Source organism: Oryzias latipes, chromosome 17 (assembly GCF_002234675.1).
Source record: "Oryzias latipes chromosome 17, ASM223467v1".
Lineage (NCBI taxonomy): Eukaryota > Metazoa > Chordata > Actinopteri > Beloniformes > Adrianichthyidae > Oryzias > Oryzias latipes.
Genome location: NC_019875.2, coordinates 23,770,739 through 23,797,053, shown reverse-complemented (window position 1 = coordinate 23,797,053; position 26,315 = coordinate 23,770,739). Strand labels below are relative to the sequence as shown.

The 26,315-nt window shown below is 37.6% G+C and overlaps 1 protein-coding gene across 2 annotated transcripts in view; it reads left to right on the top strand.

Annotated features, from left to right (window-relative positions):
• The window catches only part of LOC101173092 (ephrin type-B receptor 1-B), a 159,582-nt gene that overhangs the window by 107,690 nt on the left and 25,577 nt on the right, over positions 1–26,315 (top strand). The window contains exons 5-11 of one of the 2 annotated variants that reach the window (XM_004079228.4): positions 227–562; positions 9,153–9,277; positions 15,805–15,967; positions 18,179–18,287; positions 19,693–19,757; positions 23,788–23,910; positions 24,849–25,096. In XM_004079228.4, coding sequence (XP_004079276.2) covers positions 227–562; positions 9,153–9,277; positions 15,805–15,967; positions 18,179–18,287; positions 19,693–19,757; positions 23,788–23,910; positions 24,849–25,096 — 1,169 coding nt within the window. Of the gene's footprint in view, positions 1–226; positions 563–9,152; positions 9,278–15,804; positions 15,968–18,178; positions 18,288–19,692; positions 19,758–23,721; positions 23,911–24,848; positions 25,097–26,315 lie in introns of both variants that reach the window. The other variant, XM_011486792.3, reaches the window with a different exon arrangement.

Here is a 26,315-nt window from a genome sequence, read left to right as displayed (position 1 = left end):
AGATCATTCTGTGAGAAAGTAATTTAGCTGAAAATTTTAAATGAAAAAAGTTTTGGATGTGAAAACATTTTCCTTCAAAGTCTTTTAAAATGGCATTTTTCAAATTCCCTTTTTTCATGAATTATCATACCCCATGGGGTTGCCTTGCCTAAAGCTGTTTGACAGGTAAAAAAACATTTTTGGACACTACCTCCGATGAACTCACACCGCACTTCTGTGTCTGCAGGTGTTCCCTCCAGCCCAAGAAATGTGATCTCCATTGTGAATGAGACCTCAGTCATCCTGGAGTGGCATTCACCCAGAGAGACTGGTGGTCGGGATGATGTCGTCTACAACATAGTGTGTAAGAAGTGCCGGGCTGACAGGCGTTCCTGTTCCCACTGCGATGACAACGTGGATTTTGTTCCTCGACAGCTGGGTTTGACAGAGACCAGAGTCTTCATCAGTAATCTATTGTCACACACTCTGTACAGCTTTGAAATACAGGCTGTCAATGGTGTCAGCAATAAGAGCCCGTATCCAGCGCAGCATGTTACCATAGACATTACCACCAACCAGGCAGGTTAGTACTTTTGCAGGGTGAAACCATACTAATCTGTTTCCATGTCAATTAATATGCAGAAAAAACACAGTTTCCATATTTGAAGGGTGGAACAAGTGTTTATTTATTTGAATTTATGAAAGTGAAAATGTATTTTCAAAAGGTATGTACGTACTCTTTTAGGAATACTGTCTTGACAAATGTGCATTTTAGGTTTTGGTAGCTTCATGGCTGTGCAGACTTCTTATGTATAATACAGATTTAATTAACAATGGAACAAAAAAATCAGGCATGCTCTCAAAATAAATTCAAGAAACACAAAAAGTAAGTTGTAACTTAGGTTTAAAACCCAGCAGTTTTACTTTTGATATACATACCAAAAATAAATGGAAAAAAAAATAGAATTCCCATTTCTAGTTAATTCTTCCATTCTCCTATCAAACAGCAGCTCAAAATCATACAATTTGAGAGTATTTAGTTTGGGATATTCTTTATTTTTTCAAGATGTGTTACAAAGTCTACCTCTTGGACACTCAACATGTAGGTCTACAATATTTCTAACCCTTTTGTACTCAAGGTTAAACTTCTTCTTTCCTTTGAGACCCATTTAGAAGATCTGAGGGTATGGGGAAATATTTGGAGGGAAGAAAGGACAATTAGGAAAGAAAAAAAAAGGAAAAAAGAAAATGTGTGTGAGGCGTAACATTATTTGTGTTGTCATAACCCAAACAAAAAAAAGATTGGATTTTTTGCACAAACACACGTCTTCAAACTTTTTTACAAGTAAAAATGTAAATACCGGAAACATGAACATGTCTGCACGGACCCACTTGTGGATGTCTATGCAAACATTAAACCCATGCACACTAAAAAGAAGTTGTGAGGCTTAAAGGCTTAACCCACATACTATATATATTTCAGCACATATTTTTTTTATTTTTTTTTTATTACGTCCAATTTCTAACATGAAAACCTACATTTTAGAGCCTCTTTTTTTGGACGTCATGTTTAGCTGGTTGAGCTAAGTAGTGCCCAATCCCAAAATTGCTGTTAACGTGTTCTCCTGCATGTGTGAAACCATGATGGTCCCACAACCAGTCAATGGAATGGCTGGGAAATGATCTCAGCAACACAAGAGATTTATGGACTAACTGAGCCATTTAAACGAGAATCTGATTTTTCTTTGTTATTGGAATCAAGAACAAAAAAAAAAAGGCTGCCTGTGATAAATAGGGACATTTATGAAGTACGAGTGCTAAGTGTGTTATATTGTCACAAAACTTAAAACCTATAGAGCCAAACTTTTTGGAGGAACTATGTAAAGACTTTGGCAGATGGAGTTTGTGGTTAATGACCTTTTTTTTTTTTTTTTTAATTTGTGATCAGATTCAGAACAGCACCTGTATCCTCACACCCAGTTCCCTTCAGTGCATACCAAACGTAAAACATATTCTGTCTTGGGCTTCTTTGAGTTTTACGAAAAACGGAGCTCTGCATTTATCTGAAAGACTAAATGAAATGGTAATTGCTTCATTCCAATCTTCTTTTGTGCAGGAGCACATTCTAAAGTTAAGTTTTGTCTGGGTGGATGAAGGCATACCACTTTTGATTACATTCTCTCTCAGAGTAATGTGATGCCCAACTGGACTTTCCTTTGTCTGGTAAAGAATTAAAGGGGGGTGTGATGACAAAAGGTAAAGTTCATGAATAACTTTTCCTGTATTTCCCTTGTTTATCATTTGATTTATTTTTCTTACAAAATTGACATTCTGTGATAGTACAGGTAGGGAAAATGAGGGGGTAAATGGGTCTGCTTAGTAAGGTGCCCCAGTGGTACAGACTACTTGACAGGCTAGTACACTTGAAAAAGAGATGTAAAAAAAAATATATATTGCTCAGGCTTATTGCTGAACTCTACTGCAGTAATGAGATGCTCTGCAATAATCTGCCAGACCAATGTCCAGCCTGATATGGCCTTTTTGTTGCCAGGTAATTGCAGCTTTGTAAGTCTTGAAAAGCAGTTTCAGAAGAAGAGCCGTATCTGTGTACAAAGATCCAGCGGAAATTGATGATACAAATGTGGTAAAAAGCAAACATCAAAGACACTCAAACAAGAGATTTACAAGTTCAGGAAAATTGCTTTATTAGCATAAGGCCTATGAGAGAGATTGTAAAGCAAACTTTCTCCTGATATTGTTTGTATCCCATATCAGCTAAAGAAAAAAACAGAAAAAGACATTGGAAGAAAAGCATTGTGTAGATTTAAGTAAGTACTGTCTTGTCTGTGCAGATAAGTCTACACATCATGATATGACATGAAGAACCTGGAAAAATGTTGAATGGGGAAATCTGTATTATTTAATAAAATATTCAGCAGTCTAACATTTAATGGTATTTAAAAATCATTTGGTTTTAGAAGATGTTTTTGAGGAAATTAAGTGTAAAAATATTCTAACCCAGTACCCACATACCCCACATAAAAAGCGTGACTTTGTTATGCACTGAAAACAGTCTTTATTTAAAATTGTCACTTAATCTTATAGGAAAGGTTTTGAGACATTGTAAACATAAACTTTTGTATTACCGTACATGCTTTTATTTTTAATGTTTAAAACACAGAGTTGAAAGAATGGGTTAAAATGGCACCTGTCTTTAAGAAATTACTATCAAAAAAGCAGTAGAAAGAAAATCCACAATGGATAATGAAAAGGAAGAGAAGCATGCACCATAATAGAAGAAAGGGGGTGTCAAAGGGACTCTGTGTGAACCACCAAAGAGGCCATTTAACTGCCTTCCATCCCATCGTGTGTCTGTGAGGAAAGACTGATCAATAGTGTGATTTAGGAGTTCATTCATGGCCTTTTGCTCTCAAGAAGAGACACACTCAAAGATACAGATACAAAGGTTATATGCTGCACCTTCAAAGGCGGCCTTTCACACCTGGCCTAGATTTAGTCACATATATCTTTGTTAGCCAAAGAAAACATGTTCATTTATAACATTTTTTTTAAAGAAAGCTGAGGGAGTTTAATAAAATGGTAAATGCCACAAGAACACAAATGGGGTAGTCCTATGGATGATGAAACTGCTCTCTTTTTCAGCTAATAAACAATACTTCTATAAGCTTTTTGGCACAGCTGTCTTGACCTAGATTACAAGCCAGCAATCCGTCAGACCACGGAATGCCAAGTATATCTACAAACAGTCCTCCTCTACTTGGCTGATGTTTGGAGAGCTATTCCAACAGAAACACACACATAGCTATCAGCAGCTTTTAAAGCCAGAATGGTGGTTTGCATTCAATATAAATCCAAAGCATTGCAGAGATTTCCAAACAACCACATGACTAAAAAACATCTGCATCCTGCTAGCTCTAAACTCACACACGATGTAAGGCAAATGTTTCCACAAAGCAAGGCTGCTTAGCCAAATGGGAAGTTGCTTAGGAGCACAAGATGTTTGGGGGCCCTGGACCCTTAAACCAATTTTCAATTTGCATTACTGCAGCTACGCAACCATGCAGCTTTTGCTAAATAGACAAGATGCGGTTTCAAGGTCTCCAGTTTGCTGCTGGAAAAAAGGACTCATGAATTAATGATCGTGATTGTGGATGGGGTCGTACGGCAAAAAAATGAACCCCACAGAAATAGATCTCATTTTGTCCTTGTATAGAGAGGTGGGGATTAGTCGCTGGCAACAAAAGCAAATTTGAGTGTTTCTGTTTTGAGTTGCCACCGTTTAATGTCAATGTTGTGCAATGAGTGACACTGTAAACGTGTCAATGTGTTTTCAATGCTTTTACTGAAAGATTGAATGGCCCTTTTTTTCCTGAGCTTGAGCAAATGTGAGGCTGCATTCAGAATCCTCCATGTATAATGTGATTTTAAAAATTATTCAAGCCACGGGTCCCAGAGAGAAATCCATGATGCTGAACTGATCCCTCTGTGAGATGTTTGAGAGGGACCCATTACTGTGCAGTCATGGCTGGCTTGGCCCTCTGAGCCCAATGCTAACGAGGTGGCCAGAAGTCGACCCTTTGCCTTTGAAAGCAGCAGCACAGAACATGACTGTAGGCTTCTCCCTTTATCTCAGACTTGGAGTCTCTGTTAGGAGGCTGTGCGATTTACTTGAGCCTCCACATCTCAAACAGAAATGTTAAGTGAACTACAGAGTGAAAAAAAGCTGGACATTTTTACTTACGGCCAATTTTGTGTATAGATGATTGTGAACTATACTGTTCAAGAGTTTGGTGTGAGACCAGCTGACCATTAAAACTAGACCTTTTCTCAGGGTAACTGAGGCAGGGATTGGTAGTTTGGAACACACATGTATAGACTTGAATTCTTCAAAAACTAGTTTATTCATAAAATCTTACTTAACAAAAAAGTGTGAAGGCAAAGAAAAAGACACTAACAGAGTTCACTTGCAAGTGAACCAAAACCCCTTGCTTTCATAAATATCAGGTTTTGTTTGTTGAGTCTGCAGAAAATGTCAAAAACTTCATGTGCCCAATCATTTCAAACCATCCAAGGCAATGTATTCTGCTGTAGACCAAGCACACCACTGTGGAAGCATTCTAGGTTATCAAGAAAAGCCCTGGAAGTTCATTTTGGAAGGATGTGCTGAAAATGTTGGCAGCTAGAGATGTCTGAAATGTATACTTTCAAAAGGCCTCAGGACAGACCTCAGAATTTCTGAAGATTAAATCTCCCAGTTATCTTTTAAATGAGTCAGTGCTTCCTTGGATTAGCAGACGAGAGATGAAGAAAGTGAGGAGATCGTTTAAGAACACAGAGAGAAAATAGCCGAGAATATTTCATTTTTGCTCTCTGCTATGAATACTTGAATTAAGAAAATGTCCCTTTTATTTTCCTTTTAATACATAATTTTAATAGATTTGAACAGAATATCTTCACATCACAACTTCTGAACACAAAAATAAACATTCTGTATTCTGTAAGATCAACTAAAAATGAAGAACTATTGATTTCTTTATGTACTTTATTGAGCACATATGCAAACACAGTGACGTTTTTACCATTTATTTAACCATTCTTAATTTTGCAGTTTTTATACTTACAATTAATATAATTCTAATATTTAAACATTAGATATGAAACTGCAGGCTATAGTTATAGTATGGATAACAGTGCCTCAGTTGTGTTCCATATGCATAAGGATGCTCCTACTCATATGCACTGTACAGCAAATTAAACATGCAAATAAGCTCTTTCACTTTTTCATTATCTTGTCTTAGTTTTCTCTCTCTTTCTGTCTGTGTCGGATGTTTCAGGCTTCGACTTTGATTAGTTATGAGCCAAGCTCTAAAATGTGGGGGCTGTAAGTGGGGCCAGATAGAAGTAAAGTAAAGGGGAATATGGTGGGCGAGATGGAGAGTGGGGGAAGTGGGGTGCGGGACACAGTCACCGATCACTGTCAGCATCATGGTCCCAGGGTGACAATGGAGGACGCAGTTGAAGGGGGACACAGGTGCTTCTGGGGGCTGAACCTCAACCTCGTACAGGCATAGCACATTGTCTCTGACAGGCTCTTCACACATAGGTCACAAGGGCATACAGTGTATACAAGTGCACATGGTTATCAGGTGGAACTTTTTATTTATATTTGAGTGTCTTAACTTTTTTGTGTATTGTGTACATCTCGGAAAGTCAATTTGTATTTATTATATTGTTACCTATTTTGTTTCAGATCAAAAGAGTGTAAAGGGCTTCCAAAAGAGATATTTTGCATAAAAAAACATAAAACCACTTGAAATATTGTATCTGACATCACCAATGGGGTTTTGAAGAGTAAAACTTGAAATTTGAATTTGTTAGGACACATTTATTGGAGTTTTCTACACCCAACTCAAAAAGATTTTAGAGATTTGGCAATTTTGGTACAAAGTATGAGAACTTTGTTGAGTCTACCATGACTCCAGCTATCTGTCTTTCAAAAAACACACCCCTTAAATTTCACAAATTTGAGCTTTAATACAAAGTAGATTTTTAAAGCAATCTTCCAAAATAAAGTTGTCAAGATTAGAAAACAAGGCAGGGAGGCCATTGCTTTCAGTGGTGTGTAAAGTTTTGTTTGGCTTTAGGATTAACAAAACAAAGAAACTAATATAGATAATTTAGACAAACCTCAATGCATATAATCTAAGATGTAAGATTTAAAAAGCACAACAGATAAGTCCTTAGTTCTTAACACTCAAGTTCTTAACACTCAAGTACTTAAATGGCTTAAAATAAAAATGCTCCAGAATTTAAGGCCCTTTAGTTTGGCTCTTTTTTCTAAACTGCAAGCATTTCTTGCACTCCCCTAAAGCTGTCAGGAACTGTGTACCTGTGGCTAGTAATTGATAATGTGGTCCAGGCAGCCCTAGCCCTGGTCAGTAAAGCGTGAACCTGCCTGAGAAGGAAAAAAAGCTCAAGTGCACTGAGGTAAAGCTCAGCCCTCATGCAGACTGTTTAGCATATAGGAGTGGAAAGCAGGGCAAAAGGTGAGAGCCAGGCAATGCAGATGGAAGCTGATCTATTATGGAATAGAACAAACACAGCACATTCATTTGATGACATTTATATGAGGGATTTGGAGTTGTATACAAGGTGAATGTTAATAAGGTTTTAGCAGAATGCAGAACAAGTGTTAAATAGTTGATGAACACAAAATTAAACCTTTTTTCTTAGCTCTAATTATACCTCTATGCACGGGGGAGGAATTGCTAAATATTCAGAATGGATTTGGTGTTTACAAAGTGGTTTGATTCTCCAGATTGTAGTATGTTCACAACACTTGACGCTGTCCTTTATTGTTTTGTTTTATTGTTTTTTTTTTTGTTAAAGTTTTGTACCGTTATTCTTTTTACATATATTGCCCTTTCACACATAAGACAATGATCACTTAAGGCAGGAGTCCGCAAATCCAGGCCTCGAAGGCCGGTGTCCTGCTGGTTTTCCAGAAACCCTGCCTTATGTGCTGTTGATTACATGGATCAGGTGTGTTTAGCCAATAAGGAACTTCAATGGCAGGTTGGTTGGAAAACATGTAGGACATTGGCCCCTTTGAGGCCTGGATTTGGGGACCCCTGACTTAAGGCTTTTTGTTTGACATGTTTCCTCTTTTTAGTACATGGAAGCTTTCTCATATTAATTTATGAAAATACATTTAGCATAAATATCATGAATGATGTTGGCAGGAGCCATATGTAGAAAACAACAGCTAATTTGTGTGAGGAAACTATACTATGACAAATGACTAACATAGAAAATAAGAAGATCGGGCATGAATCTTGTGACAGCAAAGTTATTAAACGTTATTAACTAAAACAAACCAGCTGAAATGATACAAAAGAAAATGGTATGAAAATTTAGAGAGAGAAAAAGCTGAACAGTATAGATTTTCTTTGTAAACGTCTTTTAAAAGCTGGTATTAAGAAAAGAAGGGGTCTTTTTTCTACAAAAATTTGTTGTTGTACCTGAGTTTTATGCTGATGAGAAACAGCCAATTTGAGTTCCAGTCCCCCCAAATGCTGCATGGAACTGCAGAACGCATTGCAAGGCTGTTTATGCTGACAATGCATATCATCATTGTCTAAAGAGGACATCTTAAAAGCAGATTAAATTAAAAAGCAATGCTTACTGGCATGGACTCTTGCTAATTGGAGTTTGTGCTCAGATTAAGTTATCATCCCCCAATGTCTGCAAGTGCTGGCTCAGCTAAATTTTCTGTGCAGTAACATAAAACTGTATAGTTTTGTGCAGTTCTCTTCAGGCGGACTTGGAAGTTTAACTGGGTAGTTATATCATGAACTATTAAAGTTTATTTTCCATTTCCGTAAAGGATGCTTTGAGCTTTTTTTTTTTTTTGATGAAAGTTTCTTTCCAAAGTTAATCAAGCCTGCTCATTATGTGGGAGTACAATATTTTAACAAATACAGCTTTAAATATTTTTGATATTTTTGAATTATATGGAGTGAATTGAGTTATATTTATCTGGAATGCTTTTGAAAAAATATTCACCTTTTTTGAAGTGGCTTGAGACCATCTCAGTTTCAAACTGACATTTTATTAATAAAATGACTTTTAAAAATATAAAATATTTAGTTTTTTCTTGTATTTATGGCAAATTCAGGGAACAACAAAAAAGCACCATTTCATACATGATTGTCACAATTTGTAAACGTATTTGAAAATCAATAAGATGAAAATACAAGTTACATTATGGGGCATTTGCTGTCATCAGTTACAGGAAAGCTTATGATGAAGTTTGTGTCTCATAGTTGGCTTGATGCAGTACTGTGTAACAACTTGATTATGCAAAAAAAATCAATATGGCTCTTAAAGCACCAATTTCCAAGCCAAGATGTGGGACCAGACGAGATGGCAAGTTCCAGACTTTACCGCATGTCTAATCCAATGTCTCACTGAATATGTTGGAGCAGATCAGAAGAGTTTAATCACTTCAGTCTGGTGCATTCTGTCAGGGTTAACAAATTACTGACTGATTGTGTTTTATCATACTGAACCACGTATTTATAGTCAACTGATAATTTTGCCATCCTCATCATCAATAATTGATTTTATTCTTTTGTTTTTTTATCTTCCAGCACCATCAATTGTTCCCATCATGCACCAGATCAGCTCCACCATGAACAGCTTCACACTATCATGGCCTCAACCAGAACAGCCCAATGGCATCATCCTTGATTATGAGCTACGCTACTATGAGAAGGTGAGCTGTGTGTCTGTCTGCAGGTAACTTTCCTTTCCATGTGCTTGCTTTGCAGCAAACGCAGAGCAAGTTACACAAAATGTCCTCAGTGCCTATAGGATCTCCTGGATATCTGCGAGTCCAGCCTCTAAAATATTTTGTCCTCGTGTTCCCTCCTTCTCTCCCACTGTTCTTTGGTTTCTGCTGCTGATGAAGTGAATAGCTTGACCTCTGCTCCAGGCCCACTTTGCACAGTGCAGTAACCCTGCCCCACTGTGAAAATGCATTGCATCTGGAGGGAGTCGCATCGACCCATACCCACACACACAATACATCTGCTTTATTAAGTTGCCAACCCTACCCCTCAGTGACTATGGCGCTCCAATATTGACCTGTAGGCTTTTCCCAAGGCCTTGGACATAATGATACAGGGAGATTGGAGACTCTGGTTCTTTGTTTGGGCCCTTGCTTATCCTCAGAGAGTCAATCGATTGATTTGGACCACTTTTTTTTCTAGTCTTTGTCATTGTAAAACTTTGGAGATTTGGTCTGTCTTCACTCCATTTTAGTTATCTAATTAAAACGACATGTTTTTTCTTTTTCTTTTTTACTATTAGTCATCATCATTCTGTTGAAAATTAAAAAGCCCAAACCTAATTTGTGAAATTGGAAATTATTTTAAGTGAAAGGTAGTAATTTAAAAATAACACTCTTTACCTTTGAAATCCAAGTTGTTTTGGGAGTAATTCAATTGTCTTTTTGTTTTTTTGTTCCTTGTTTTTTTCTCATTGATATGCATCAGGGGTTTGAACCAGCTTCCACGAATTTGAAACCCTCACGCTTATCTCTCGAACAGTTTAGTTTTATTAATATAACTACAGTCCCAATTAGCTCATGAATATCAATGAAGCCTAATCCTACCAATGGTTATGTAGGACATTTTTATATACACAGGTACAGAATAAAAATCACAAATTAGTGAATTATTATTCACCAGGCTGCTAATTACATTGGAATCATTTGTCTTACACAGGGTTCTTCATGCCTTACCTCCGATTAAAGATGCCTTCTTGTATGCATCCCCCATATGTTTCTGTCAGCTGAATGTCTTATCTACCATGAAAATGCTCAACCATGTGAGAGTGAGTAAGACACATGAGGGGAGTCAGAGTGATTGCTTTGTGACACACTGGGCTGCCGAGATTAGATTTCCCCTACGGTGGTCCTCTTTTGACACACTGTATTTTGAATCTGACAAGACCCCTTAAAGGTTCTGAGAAGACTTTCCTTCAACTTGCTTTTTTTGTCTGAGATGTAGGTGATTTGTCCTCCCTTATTAAATAAACATTTTAGGGGAAAATGGTTAATATACACTAGACTAAACTTTAGTGTTTAGTTTGAACCAATATTTCTTTTCTGGAATAATTTATGACAAATGTGAAAGGCAACCTGAACTCTAGTGCAGAACAAACAACCAAACCTGGACCTGCCTAAACATGATAGGCGTGGTTAACAAATAGCCATGATGTGGTTTATCTGCAGTGTGAATGGCAATTATTTATTGCACCCTAACCCAACCGATAGAAGTAGTCCAAAGAGCCTCAAGCAGAAATTAAAATTAATGCTCCACAGCAAAACTCCAAAAAAACACATATCACAAAGGTTAAAATGTGTCTCATGGGTACATATAGGTGAAAAGGTAATATTATCCATAAACAATGTTTGGAGAATTTTATAGTTTCTTTTCTTTGCGCTGTATTTTTCTTTATGCATGATCCCAAACAAACAGCTGCATCACTATCCGGGCAAACTAAACCCCCAAGAGCCAAAAAAACCCACAATAAATGAAGGTGAAAAACCATTGATAGTATATAAGAACTGAGACAAGAGAGTATGACGTGCACCCATAGAAAATGGCTTACTTCCGGTTAGTTCTCGTATACAGTCAATGGAAGAAAAAAATAAAAAAAAATAAAATAACACTAATTCAAACTATGAGGACATGAATATCACAGTATTAGAGTCCTAAATAATTTTACACACCTTTCGTCATTTCCTTAGAATTTTATTTTACATTTCTTTTCATGTACAAAATGCATAGAAGATATTCCCTTTACATTCACAGACTTGTTTGACAGAGTCTGGATTAGTCTCAAACCATTCTAGAGCCTACTCTTTATTTTTACAAGTAAAAAATTGCAAGGTATGTGAGACAACTTCACAAAACAATCTTAAAATAATATTTTGGTGTTTAAATTCTTGCATTTTTTTCTTGAGTTATAACAATCTCTTTGGCTATTTCATCTCCATTGAATCCTTCTGAATGCTTGTTGATGTATGTTTCCTCAGCTGATCTCTTTTCACCATTCTTCCCACCTTTTTATTATGGACTAAACAGTTCCAGGACCCTGTCAATTGGGTTGGAGGATCAAATGAGTTAGAGGTCTGCTGGAAAAATGTACAACCTGATGCTCTTTCTGCTCCTTTTATCTCTGGCTCTTTTTCATCTGTTTCTTTCAAAATTTGGGGAGGATGGAAATAACTCACCATAGCAGAGGTCAGGCCCCCTATTAAGACTGGAGCAGAACAGCCACAAGCTCTGGTTACTGATGATACCCCTGGTGTCAGAGAATAGACGTGTTTGTATGTGTTTTTCTGCAGGTGCATTCATGCTTTACACAGCAAGTCAAACTACCGGGTGAATTTTTGAAAGAAATTCAGGTTTTAGAGGTTGTCACCATGATCTGCAACATATTGACCCCAATGCCATCTGCAGGTTTGGCAGTTTGAAATCATCATGGTGCTTTACATACTGGACAGCTAGCAATATCTCAGCTCTCAGGGGATGAGCCAGTTTATGCTTTTTTTCTCTTCCCTCCTCCCAGCCTAGAGTCGGATATAACACTTTTGTTGATGCATGTAAATGAATCTCAGCTAAGTTCAGATCTTGGCGATATTTGCATTAATCATATAGGAAAGTAGCTGTGAAGAAAAAAAAACAAAAAAAACTCATCAGTTTCCCTTTGTGTGTGTGTTTGTGCGTGTATGTGTTATTTGCTTGCGTGCAAATGTGTTTGAGACTGTGAAGAGGACACATGGTATCCCACCATGCTTGTCTTCATGCCAAGTGGCCATGCTGTCCGATTTGGGTGGTTGGCATTTTTTGAAAAATAGGCACACAAACATTGTCCACACATGCAGACACGCATCAAGCAAAAACAGCACAATTCATTTTGGCTTTGTCCTGATATCTAAAATACTATATTTTTTATTATAAACCTCAGCACCCTTTGTTTTGATAGTTACTGTAAACAGCTGGTACATAAAATGAAAAATCTACAGAAAATAAAAGTAACAAGAGGCTCTTTGGCAACTAGTTGGCAATGCAATCTAGGCTAGGAGAGAATTGGCAACTGGCAAAATGTTTTACTAGTAACACCAAATGCTAACCTTTGAGTAAAAATTTAATTAGACGCTAACAAAATTAAGTGTTCATTTTATGATATTATTGTATGTACATTTGTTTAATGCCTTACTAAAAATTACATGAGGTGCATCAATGTGGGATAAATTTTGCTCAACCGTCCAAGGAATGTAGATCTGTACATAAAACACATGAAGAACATATAAGACCCAATCGATTAAAACTATAAGAATCATTAACTCCAGGTAAGTCCATCTAAAGACACTATGGTCAACTACTTACTAGGTATCTTACAAGATGAACAATAAAATCCACATAATTCTCATTTGTTCACATATTGTCCCAGATTACTGTTGCAGGATTGTATAAAAGAACGCAGAGTTCTTGTTTTGTACACAGGGCATGTTCCTCCACCTTCTGGTGTACCACTTCCTTTTTCTTACAACCGCTGTGAAAAACCACTCTGAAAACTCAACAAGCATTTCATTTGGCAAACCCCAAGTCACTGTATTTTTTGTTAATAAAGGAAGAAAGTGCTACAGTCCAAAGAAGCATTTTGCAAAGTTCTTTAGGGCCAGTTCCTTGTGAAGGAAAGACCTTTGACATGCACAGAGAAAAACACAATCCACTAGAGAAAAGGGACAGCACTTAGAAACTGCAGGATTAGCACAAACAACTCTTCTGAGGTAAACCTAACAGTGATACATTTGCTTCACCACCATCCACAAGTGGTCATCAGAACAAAGAGATAAACTTGAAAAACATTAAGAATACCTATCATGTGACTGAAGACCATTCTCTGTGGTTTTACAGTATGGTCAAGCTTCGACCTTCCCCGCAGCGCTTCCTGTCTGCCACCCCTGGCATTACTTGTGATTGGCTGTTCTACCATCTGCCTTTCCACCTGCAACTCTGTTTTGATTTAGCGAGTTGGGGTGTGGTCGTCCTAATCCCCATTTGACTTGCAGCAGGAGAGGACCTCTCTTAGCTGGAAGTCCCTCCTGGCGTGGTCTTTCATTGGCTAAATCCAAATTTACTGAAATGCTTATTGCCAGCTCACTTTTAAGTAGCAGATGTGTGTGTGTGTGTGTGGGGGTGTGTGCGGGTGTGTGTGTGTGTGTGTCAGGTAATACCCTTTTGACAGGCGTCAGGAAGGGGCCACTTCTAGCTATTGCTCCCCAAAGGGATGCTGAGCCACTGGCGGTTTGCCATCTGTCTGCTCACCTGTCTTCCATTCAAATGCAACAGATGGGATGGTGGTTTTGAGAAAGAAAATGCAGGAATAAGCTAATCTTGACCCCAAGTGCTTTATGTGCACCCATCCATAGCTTGGACTAGTGTCTCCAGGGGCTTCTCCAGGCACCGCTTTCCAGCATACTGATAAAGCTGCTATGAAGTCATGATTCTCAAGTATTTGTTTCCAGTCTGCATTAAAATAATGGAAACAAACAAAAAGGCAGTGACATGATTAAGCCTTCTAAAGTAGTTACATCAGGTTGTCATTTAAAAAAAATCTCTTTCGTCTCACAGATGAAAACAAAACTCCATTGGATGTTCCCACATGCTAAACTCAAACATTTGTCTTCATTAAGTCCTGAGTGTCCAATAAGAGTTAATGTGATTGCACATATCATTATGTGTGTGCAAATCTGTGTGCTGGTGGGGGGAAAGATTTCATAGCTGCATTTACCTCGTTTGCTCAAAGACGGAGCAACCGGAATGATTCAATTACACCAATCAGACTGGATAATGATTTTGGTGTGGGCTGCTGCTGCCTTGAGTTTCTTATCGCTTCCTGCCTTCGTCAACCTAGGCCAACCCCGCCCGACACATACACATACTTTGTCACGTTTTTTCACACATTTGTCAACTTTCTTTTGCTCAATTTGACTTATCGACGGGGAAGATTGAGCAGATGTGCTAGTTTAGCTCAGAAGAGAGTCCTGTTTGCAGAGATAAAAAAAAAGGCTGAATGTGTTTCCACTGTATTAGTGTCACAGAGAAATGTGCCCCTTTCTCGTGTTTGTCAGTATCTAACCATGTGCTGCAGCTGCAGGTGTTATGTGGGTGCAGTTCTATTTTCTAGCTGCCACATTCACTCTGTGTCATTGGAAAGTGATGACCTGTTGTTACATTGGCAGATCCTGTGCCTTCATCAAATCCACTCAAAGCACAGTAACTCACTGACTCTATTAAGCATTAGGCATACCATTATTTAGACTGTGTAATGTTATGTGCATTAAGTTATAGAAGATTCATGAACATGAATATTTTAGTGTGTTGTTAAATCATTACAAAATATATGTACACATATATACTTATCTTTTATCTTTTGTGGTGCCAGTGCATTAATTAAATATTTTATTTGGATTGCATTATATCTAGTTTGTAAAAACCAATATATCCCCCTATCTTAAATGGCCCAAATCATGAAAAATCCACTTTTTGAGCTTTTAAGTGTATCATAATGTTAATTCCTCACAAAAAAAAAAACAACCTGAGTGTTCCTCTCCAACACTGCTCTCCATGAAAACAGCGGGTTCTCACATTGTGACATAGATAAGTAAGCAACAGTGCTTTCCAGGAAGAGTCTGCACTGCCAGCACCTCCCCCTGGCCAACAAACACACCCACTTTATCCTCAGAGCTAGCGACGGTCGGCTAAAGGCTTTTGTCTTATATGCATAATATTCACATCCATCTTTGCAAAAGTTTGGATGTCGTTTGTTTTTGTGGGCAATACACAGAGACGTTATGAAATGGGTGGCACGGCCTCAGATCGAGTTGTCTTATTTCTGGGTAGGAAATGAGCTAATGAAAATAACCCATAATTCATTAAAAATTGTTTGTTAGTGTGTCAAAGGTAATATATTATCATATCAATTGATTTAGTTTACTCCGAAAGGCTCAAGAATATCGTGGGATAGGCTCTTTAAAAAATCCTAAACAGACAAATTCTTGGGTGTTAACGTGTCTTATTTTTTTTTGGACCATTGCAAACTTCAGTGAAAATAGCATATATCATAAATTCCATTTATCCACAGTAATCATGAGACTTTGGAAATCTTCAAGTCTTTTTTTCAGACATTTTCACTTTCTAATGCATTTACAATTTTTTCTTTCAGGATCATGCTGAGATTAACTCCACCACCCTTCGCTGCCAAACTAACACTGCACGTGTGGAGGGCCTACGGCCGGGTACCGTCTATGTGGTACAGGTGCGAGCGCGGACTGTGGCTGGCTTTGGCAGATACAGCAGCAAGATGTGCTTCCAAACCCTCACAGATGGTAAGGATTGCAGAGCCAGGACCAACAGCTCCCTGCCTGTTTCTCTGTGTCCTTCTCCATCTTTTTTTTTCTACTTACTCACACATTCAGACACCCTTCTCTTTCCTTCAGCTCAATTTTACTCATTGAATTTGTTGTCGTAATACTGTTGGTGGGAGAGACAGAGGAGAAACGCAATGTTTGATTGCACTTGTATTTCAACAGCAAAATTAATTTCCTCCACGGGCAGGTTTGAGTGTGTGTGGGTGCTTTGAATATGTGGAACCCAGAGTGTCTTTTGTAAGCTAATTGGTTTTTCACCCAGCCCTTCTGTTGCTAGAGAGCTGTCCCAGATACATAGCTGTGATTAGTAGTTGATGAGCTTTTTTTTTTTTTTTTTGCCATGGGTGGCATGGAATCGTTGGCGAGGGAAGAGCCTGGAACACCTGGAAAACTGGCAAGGATGTGCAGCTATTTTCATAAATGTGTGATCAAAGAAGTGTGTGAGCAAGGTGTCGGGACAAGTGTCGTGTCACCTTTTCAAAGCTTAGCGGAAAATGGAAAAAAAAGAAGCCTGCAACTACTAACACTGCATGATGCAGTGTTAATGCATTTAACATCTTAATGGGTGTGTCTAACACTCACTTTCTGAATGACTGCGTTAGGATGTCCTTATGGCTGTCGCTGAGAATGTACCAATGAGAGGAGTGGCGTTTCCACATTGGATTATTGCTAATAAAAATGATAACAGTATATGACATGGGGCTGATCTTGAGGGAGGGCGAGATTGGAGAGATAATAATGATGATGAAGGTGATCATTTTGGCTAGTTACCTATACAGAGCAGATGTCGTGGCACTGTCGTGGTCTCTTCGTTCTCCCCCGTGACCATAAATGATCTTTCCCGCTAACACATATGCATGAACCCAGGCACAGAGGAACATACGCGCACATACTTCACGCTCGCTTATTCTGCTTACAGTTTATCCTTTGGCTGGTTGCCACATCACGCCATTTGTCAAGGCAATTTGCAGCACACACTAGAAGACATCCGACAATAACACCAGTGCACCAACATCCTGCCCCTTTGACACGTATTTGTTGCCTCCTTTCGAACAGCTTCATCACCAAATGAAGACACCAGACCACTACTGTCCTTTCAGTTTTCTGTTTTAAAACATATTACACCCTTTGCTCTCTTCTTAGCATAGTTCCATTTTGTTCTTTTATCCCCAACAAACAGATTTAGAAGCAATGAGAAAGCGACAAATAAGATATAGGACGGGCAGCTGGTCAAAGAATTAAGTGACTGATGTCACAGGTCTGCAGACTTAGGCCCCAAACCCTACGGTGGCCGAGATGTGCAAGACACGTTTACATTTAAGATACAACCAACAACAAATCCCAGTACAAATTACCAAATCCTGAAACACAACAGCAGAACACAATGACTATAAAAACAGCGAGAAGAAGCTGTTGTTTGATTACAGGTTCTCAAGGGACATCACCATTCCCATATGGGTAAGGTAAAGATTTATTTGAACCCCTCACAACTAATATATATCAAAAATTAAAAGAAAGACTGCCTGGAAGGTCAAGCAGCTGAAACATCATTCACACTCTTCCCTTGAATCATTTTTGATAAATGTGCAAGTTAAAAGACTGAGAAATTCCTGTCACATTCAGTTACTTCATATATTGCGGCTTTCACGTTGCTTTGCAGATGCATTAGTTCTCCCTTTATCACTCTAATCCAATAGGCTCATTCTACACGGAGGATTGGATTTACAAGCTGCCGATTTGCCTGCAGCATGCTAATGTGTACAGTGCTTTAAGTATAATGTTTGTTGGTTCCAAAGTCACAGAATTATATAAATACAGAAGGACAATCAAGCTTTTACTGTGCTGTAATTTCACATAGCTATTCTCCAAACCAGTCACAGTTGGTTGTGGGTTAAAAAGTAAATTATATTTATGATTTATTTACCACCAGTTGACATTAGCTGGAAAAAAACCCTTTGGGTATCATTTTTGATTTCCTAGAAATAAAGAATACACCACTTCCTTCTCTCTCCACGATTTTCTGTCTTTCAATCGGTTTATTTTTCTTCAGTTCACCAGCCTCGTTACAGCCCCCTCTCTCCATCAATACATCCTTCACCAAATGAAGATAAGTCTTACTTGGTACCTTCTCAGCAGCTGCCTGTCTGTTCTTCTTCTTGTGTAATCTAGATGACTTCAAATCAGAGCTGAGGGAGCAGCTTCCTTTGATTGCGGGCTCGGCAGCAGCAGGAGTGGTCTTCATTGTTTCTCTTATTGCCATTTCTATCGTGTGCAGCAGGTAACCTTCACATTGTCTTTTTCTGTCTCTTGCTATGCATATTGCAGAGTTTGAAACTCCAGTGCTAAAAAATACAAAGCTAGTATAACTGAATGCACCAGCAACTCTACTTTTACCTTTTTAAAGATTGATACTGGATTAAAACTTCTTAAAGACAAAAAAACAAAAAAAGTTACTTAAAAAAATAACTGCCAGATGTTTCTAGGTCACTTTTATCGATTTGTTGTTCATGTAAAACTACACATTTTCTAAATTATTGCAGATGTTTTAGCCTGGACTTTGAACACTGACAATTGGCTCAATGCAGGCATCCCAGTCATCCACAGTTATGATAAAAAAAAAAAACTCGTTTTTTTTTTTTTGTCATAAACCGTTATGTCGAATATTCTGGTTATCAAACACTATTGTGATGATATTTTTTTCACCTTGAGGATATTTTAGTCACTGTAATGGCAATGAACTCGTATTTACCTACACAGAACAACAGAAGTGTTGTCAGATGTAAGGATTAAATTGGAAAAAAAGGAGGGATGCGAGGGTAGCTTGTCTAAGTCCCTGGATCTGAGTTGAGGTAGTGCTTTGTAGCAAAACTTTCCAAAATATCAGACTAATATCAAGTGGCAAACATAGGATACCAAATATAATTAAAAAAATACAGATTATTACCGATAAAGGGTTTAAAAATCTATATATATTGGATCTAAAATGAATTTGTATTTTTACTTAGAATTTTTTTTCAAACTGTAATGCGTAGGATAGCACTTTTCAGATCCTCTCTGAACCTGTACTTGATGATAAATTTTTCTGATATCCTTCATATACATGCAATTATATACTGTGCACTTTAACATGCATGTGTTACATTAAATGTAGCTTTCTATTCTTGTCTCTTCTATCTATCAGCACTGTGCTGAGTAAAGATTAAAGTGCCACAAAATGGTAAAAGACGTGATGAAAGGGAGGGAGCTACACTACTGTTCTCACTGAAAAAAAAAATTTTCAGAAAAAATGTGTCAGCTCTACTGTGCTCTGTTAAACCAATATCATTTAGCAGCAGTTTGTCAATTTTTTTTAAGCTCTGCTTTAAACATATGAAAGTGACATTTCCTCCAGTGCTGGGTGCAAGCTTGAGCAAGTCAAATGTTCATCAAATGGGCCATGCTCTTTTGATGCTGAAGCAGAGGAGACAGATGAAAAGGAGACAGATCCCATCAAGGTCTAATTAAAAATCAGCTCATTTTCAGAAACATCATTTGCCACCGCAAACTTGGCGAAATTGACTGAATTCAATCTGCGTCATTTTCAGGCCACAAAGAATGTCATGAACATGAATTAAAACCGTATTTAGTCTTCCTTTCATCCTGCCAACCCCAAAGGTTTCTCTCAAAATGTGTCTCTTTCCCAGGAAAAGAGCTTACACCAAGGAGGCGGTATACAGTGACAAGCTGCAGCATTACAGCACAGGAAGAGGTGAGTCCAACTTGAATCTCACAAATTTAGAAAGCTTATGATCCATTTTATACAGTCATAGTGTATTGGTTTACTTGAAACATACAACATAATTTGGGTGCATGTAAAATTGTAGACTTTGTTCAACTTAAATAGATATAAAATTAGACAGTTCGTTTCCAGGGCTTTCAAAAAGTATCTGCTCTCTCAAAGTATTATTTTTTTTATTAATATGAAGGTTTTTGAAGACTTGAATGTCTTTAACTAGAATTTTAAGGAATTTCAACCAAATTACATGTGACAAATACCACAGAGGAAAAAAAGAAATCAGAAAAGGGGGCAATTCCTTTTTTACAGAACCATAAAAGGAGTTTTTCCCCCCTGTACTTATGTAACAGTGACTCACATGACTTTGGACTGTATTGGAGCTGTGATTGCGTCATGTTAAATTACTTTCTGGGCATTGAACTCTGATGGAAGGAAGCCTGTGGGGACAAACATATAATAACTGACACACTCTGCCGCAAACAAGCACACAAAAAGATGTGTTCTGGCTTTGTACCTCAATCGAAAACCTTACATTCTGCCAAGCTGGCGGTCGGAAAACGGGCTCACTCAAGAGGATTAAGTTTTGTTGAGCCTGACACAGCAAAGTGTTTGAACACAGTTATTGTGTCGAAAGCTACAGTAGTGGCAGCTTTTGGTTCATCGAAACTGCTGTGTGCATTTAGTCAGTTTTGTCACAGTCACATTCAGAAGTATTTCTTTAGGAGAAGTCATGAAACTAGAACAATGGAGACACTTTCCTCATTGTCCAAAAAGCTATTTTTAATGGAAACAAGACAAATGCTGATAAGGGATCCTATGCAGAGATTTAGACCGTCAGCCATCTAAAAATCCTCATTAGCCGCCACCATTGCATGTGGCATTGTTTTCCTTTGTCTATTCAAAATTTGACAAATACATTTGGAATGACAGCATTCTGAGCAGGAACAAAATGGAACTAGTCAGCCAATCATTTTAGGTGAACCTTCAGAAAAGAGCCTTCAAGCAGCTGTCTGATGCCGCACACATCAGTACACTTTTTCAGCCCTGCTCAATAGAAATGCTGCTGCAAGAATAATGAAAATGTAGTGATGCAACTGAACGATCTTTGCTTTGAAATCTGACTTTTAAAGATTTCTCCAAACTTCGATGTGACAGCTTTAGAAAGTGACTGAAACTTAGACAAAGAAATCCAGTGATGCCTCATCGTGTGGCCTGCGTTCATGACCTCATTTAGCTGAATCAGAAAGTTTTCACAGTGGCTCCTTTTCCTCGTAGACTTCCCTCTCCTACATATTTCATGCCCTAATGCGTCCCTGCATATGCACACCAACACATTTTAAATGACTAATCTCTGAGCCCTGTTGGTTCTTTTGTTGCTGCAGATGTTTGGACTTCTGCAAGTGGTGCTCATAAATAAGAGTTGAAAGGGAAACCCATTTCTTATTCCCAAAATACATTTAGATTTGACTTTTTATTGAAAGGAGAATACATTAATAAAAGTAGAAGTGTTACAAATGATTATTCACAGCGCAGTAGGATAAGTAATTACACGTAATTGTCCTAAATATTGTGGCACATATTTTTATGAACTTAAAGCTGTTAATAGCAAATTTTGTTTCCTTTTAAAATTAATAAATTGTGTAAATGCCTTATCACGTTTATTTTCGGACACAGTTAATCCATATAATTGCTAGAGCTTTTCTTTAAATCATACTGTGAAACACAAACATCATTTATTTTAATTGTTCTGATGAAAAATGTGTTAATTAGGCAGGAGAAAAATCTGCAATCCAAATTGGTGTCCACTTCATAGCAACCAAAATATGGTGCTCTGCAACTTTTTGTTTTTTTCTTTAAGCCTATAATGACATTAAAGATAAAATTGTGAATTACAGATATTGTCAGGGAAAAGACATAGAGAAAAAATGGTGCTCTCTTGCTGAAAGGCAAACATATGGAAGTGTCCCTTTAACTTCAAACAATGATGATTTATTGAGCTTGTCTTTCTGTTACAGAGATATCTCTTGGTCCTAAAACAGTATGTAAATTTTGTTAAGTAAGACCTTTAATCCAATTGTGACTTCAGCAGAAATAGATCAGTGTAAGCATTACTCCTGGGTGGTTGATTTGTGGATACATTAGAGCCACTCAGAAAGCAAGGCGAATAGACAAATAGTAAGCTCACTGATGGCCAATGGTGAAAATAACATGGTTATGGACTCTGCAGTACATTTTCATTTAAACCTATTAGCTACAACATTAAATCCCCTCTGCCTACTATTGTTACACCCTACAGCTCTGACTAATTATGGCAAAGAAACCGTACCTCCTTATGGGTTGTGTTGCCTCAGTCACTGCTAAGTTGACAGCTGATCCATTGAGAGTTATGTGCTGCAGGGTGAAGGCAGAACATTACAAAAAATAAAGACAAATCTGCAACCTTCTTTTTACTGTATCAGGAAATACTCAGCATAAAAGACTTAAATAACAATGCACAAAAAATGTTTCTATTTTGTATATTTTTTACTTATTTGATATACGAGGGGAGTTTTGCAAATTTTGAGATGTCTCCTCTCCTACAAAGATTGTCTGTCTTTGTTAAAGGAAAAATTGTATTCTGATACATTTACCAAGGAAAAGTCTGTAAAATATTAAAATGGTAGTCTTGTTTTTTATGAAGTGGCCATATATAAATCAGTCCACTTAACCGGGGCTGCACTACAAGGAGGGAAAGAAATAAACTCTTTGCATTTTAAATTATAAATGAAAGTCAGCTCTAGGCTGTAAATTGGAATGTAGTGGATGCATGTTTACTTCCAAGTATGTGCACATGAGCTTAAGATAGTTTGTAGATCTGCTCCCAAAAGCCTGTTAGTGTGAATCCTACATGCTAAGACTTCAAGTGCTGCAAAGGCAACACTCTCAGATGAATTAGCTTGGATTCAATATGCATAGAATCTGTAATGATCAATTACACCCACCAAAAAGGGGTTGAAAGCAATTTGTGTTGTAACTGAAATTGGATTTTAGTCAAGAGCAAGGTGAGGCACTCTGATCCTAGGACTAAAACTGTCCCTGCTCTGTCTCTTGAGACCCCTCCATCCTTCTATGTAATAAAGGCAAATGACTAAACACAAAATTGGCTTGAAGGAGATGGATTCATTCAAATAATATCTACAGAGCTTAGAGGAGCAAAAAGTGATCTGAGAAAGAGGGACGCCCTTCACTGCCATAGTGGTGATTTATATATGGCCGCATTGTTGTTTGTCTTGTGGCCTTAAGTCACTTACTTAAAATAAAATAATAACCAAGCATGTGATAAACTGAACTTTGCTATTGTGAAATCGAAAAAGAGCTTGTTTATAGCAGTGTTTCCCCTGATAGAGCCCCTATGGAAACAAATAGTAGAGAAAAATAAATAAATAAATAAATAAATAATAATAATAATCTTTTACTAAAATGAAGTTATACAAAAAAATCTGCATTTTATATCAATAAATCCTAGCTTTTATATCTGTCCCTTTGTACTGTATTGTAAAAGAATCTAAAAGAAAAATACAGAAAAAAAGCTTACATGAAAAAAAAGATAAAATAAAAATTACCAGTCCATTATTTGCTTGAATGAATCATTGGATCATTTAGCCTTAGTCTGGTCTACCTTATCACCTACCTTAGTATTTATTGTGCTTAAGATACATATAATTAATTTATATCTGCTGTTCTGTGGCCTATCTCAGATTTGGATCACAGAGTAAATGGAGTTTGCATCATTTGCCACAGTTAACAGCTTGTAGTGAGTTTAAGTAATGCTATGTCATATAGTGCATTAACTTGAAGTATTACTGCAATAATCACCCATTAATGCAAGACATTGCCCATCAAATAAAGAACAGTATCTTCTTTTGGAAAGCTCATAGAAACACTTTGGTTGTTCTAGAACTCTCTTTGCGAGCCGACATGTCTAACTGCCCATCCCCACTTGGCTGCCCGACCCACTTCTCAGGCTCTCCAGGAATGAAGATCTACATTGATCCTTTTACCTATGAAGACCCCAATGAAGCTGTGAGAGAATTTGCCAAGGAGATTGACGTCTCCACTGTCAAGATAGAGGAGGTGATTGGTGCAGGTGAGGCAAAAAAAAGGGTCTGGATTACTTGTAGAGTATCTTTCTGTGTATTTCTGTCATTTCAGACATGTACATGTCTGTGTGCAATTAAGTCTGGATGAAATCTGTTCAGGGTCATAAAGCTAACCCTTTTGGCAGCTACTTCGATCAGGGAAACATGACGCCCCATGTCAACTGCACCAGCAGTATATGGGTTAGCTACCAAGGGACCTAAGGGTATTAGAAATAACTCAAGGCTCTCTGCATATTTCCTGTGCGTCTCTAGGCTTTTGCTTTATTGGTTTTGCTCTAAATAAGCTCTACCTTGCATCAAACCTTTTTAATTGACTGAATATGGAAAATATTTGCATACATCTTGCATATGTCTTTGTTTCAGCAGAAAATAAAAATGTTTATTCAAAACCATGAGCATGCGGTTAAGGGCTTTGAAGTAACTTTTGACCAACTGGAGGCAAACACAGCTTTGAATCTTTGTATTGCTATAACTTTTACATTTTTCACTATGAGATCTTGTGGATGAAACAAACTCATTACTGAGCAAAAGTAAGGTAGTGGAACATTTCACAGGGAATTACAAATTTAAGATTGTTTATTTTTTGTTCATTTCACCGTTTGGTATCTCTGCAGGATACCAGAGTGGTGATAATTAATCAAATGGGTTCCAGATGTTTACTAAATAGTGCTTGGCACTGCACTTTTTGCTTCACACACGTAAATGCACTATGCATTATCCTTGTTGTCTTGTTAGATGACTCTTGTCTAAACTGGACAGCAAAACATCATTAAAAAGACAAAGAAGTTTAGACAGATAGATCTTTGTTTGTCATTGTCACAAGTATAATGAAATTGGAGTGTTTGACAAACTTTTTTCAAACTACGACTTTTAAAACAGATTAATGAGTAGCTGGTTTTGACTCTGCACTTGTCTGCTTTATCAGGTGAATTTGGTGAGGTGTACAAAGGCCGTTTGAAGCTGCCTGGTAAGAGGGAGATCTTCGTCGCCATTAAAACACTCAAGGCCGGCTACGTGGAGAAGCAGAGGCGAGACTTCCTATCTGAGGCTTCAATCATGGGTCAGTTTGACCACCCAAACATAATACGCTTGGAGGGGGTCGTCACAAAGAGCCGGCCTGTCATGATCCTCACAGAGTTTATGGAGAATGGTGCCCTTGACTCTTTTCTAAGGGTGAGTGAAAAAGGTTTGCTTATTCTGTTTAGATTGTCTATAGTAGGAGCTGGTCTGAAATTTAGTTTAAAGATCATCCCAATCGACTCAACCATTTCTGATTAATCCTGAGTCAACTAAGGACACGCCCAGCTACAACAAATAGGCAATTTAAATCAAGCAAAAATTGACTAATTTACTTTGCCTCAACTTGTTAGCCTTAAACTACTCAATTAATGCCAGGAGCTATTACTAGCTTTTCACTCTTTCTTTTGTGGTGAGAATTGAGCAGACACACAATTTAATCAATATTCAGCTGTGCTTTTTTCCCTCCTTTCTTCAATCTCACGGATTGGTGTTTTATTCCACTTTGATCTCTGGTGGGTTTAAATGGCCTCTTTGAAGTTAGCTTTGCTAACCGCCATATCCGACTCGTGTTTCCATCGATCTCGCTTACACACTTATTTGTTACTGTGTTTCTAGAGTTCAAAGGCTTGTGAACAGTCAAACCAGAGTAGAGCGACCAAAACAGAGAGATTAAGGACTACAACACCTCAACCAGGCTTCACTGAATATATGGCCCACTGTGCCATTTCATATTTTTAAATATCGTTCTATGTTTGATTCAAAAAAGAGGACCAAGCTGTAAGAAAATGTCCTGGGCATTATGATTCCTCAAGCAGCTTCATTAGTGATCATACAGGACTATACTGAAAAAAGACGGTTTTATGACGGATTGGTTAAACTCTTAAGCATCACCATGAAATGAGTCAGTGAGTATTCAAAGGAGGATTTTTCAAAACATTAAATAAAAGTAAATCAACTCAGTGAATCGTGATATTCTGAGATGTATCTGGGGAAAATCCTCTTATCACATTGAATTTGCCCATTCTCAAAGTTAGTGACAACACTAAGCACTGATAGTACAGAAATATAAATTCCATGTGAGTTAAATATTTGTGACTTGACTGAAGTTTTTATTACTTTACTTAATAAAATGCTGCATAATGGAATCAGTTTATTCTTATTTAATAACCATGTACTGTCATTATTTTCTTAGGAACCTAAATGTATCAGAAATTGTCACAAAATCAAAAAGAGGTGCAGATGTCTTCTAATTAAAATATCTTAAACAAAAAATAAACAATAAAAAAGATGACACCCACACAATATTATAAATGGTTAACACGGTAATAATAACTCTGCTTCTTTACCTATGTTGTTTTATGGCTTTTATTGT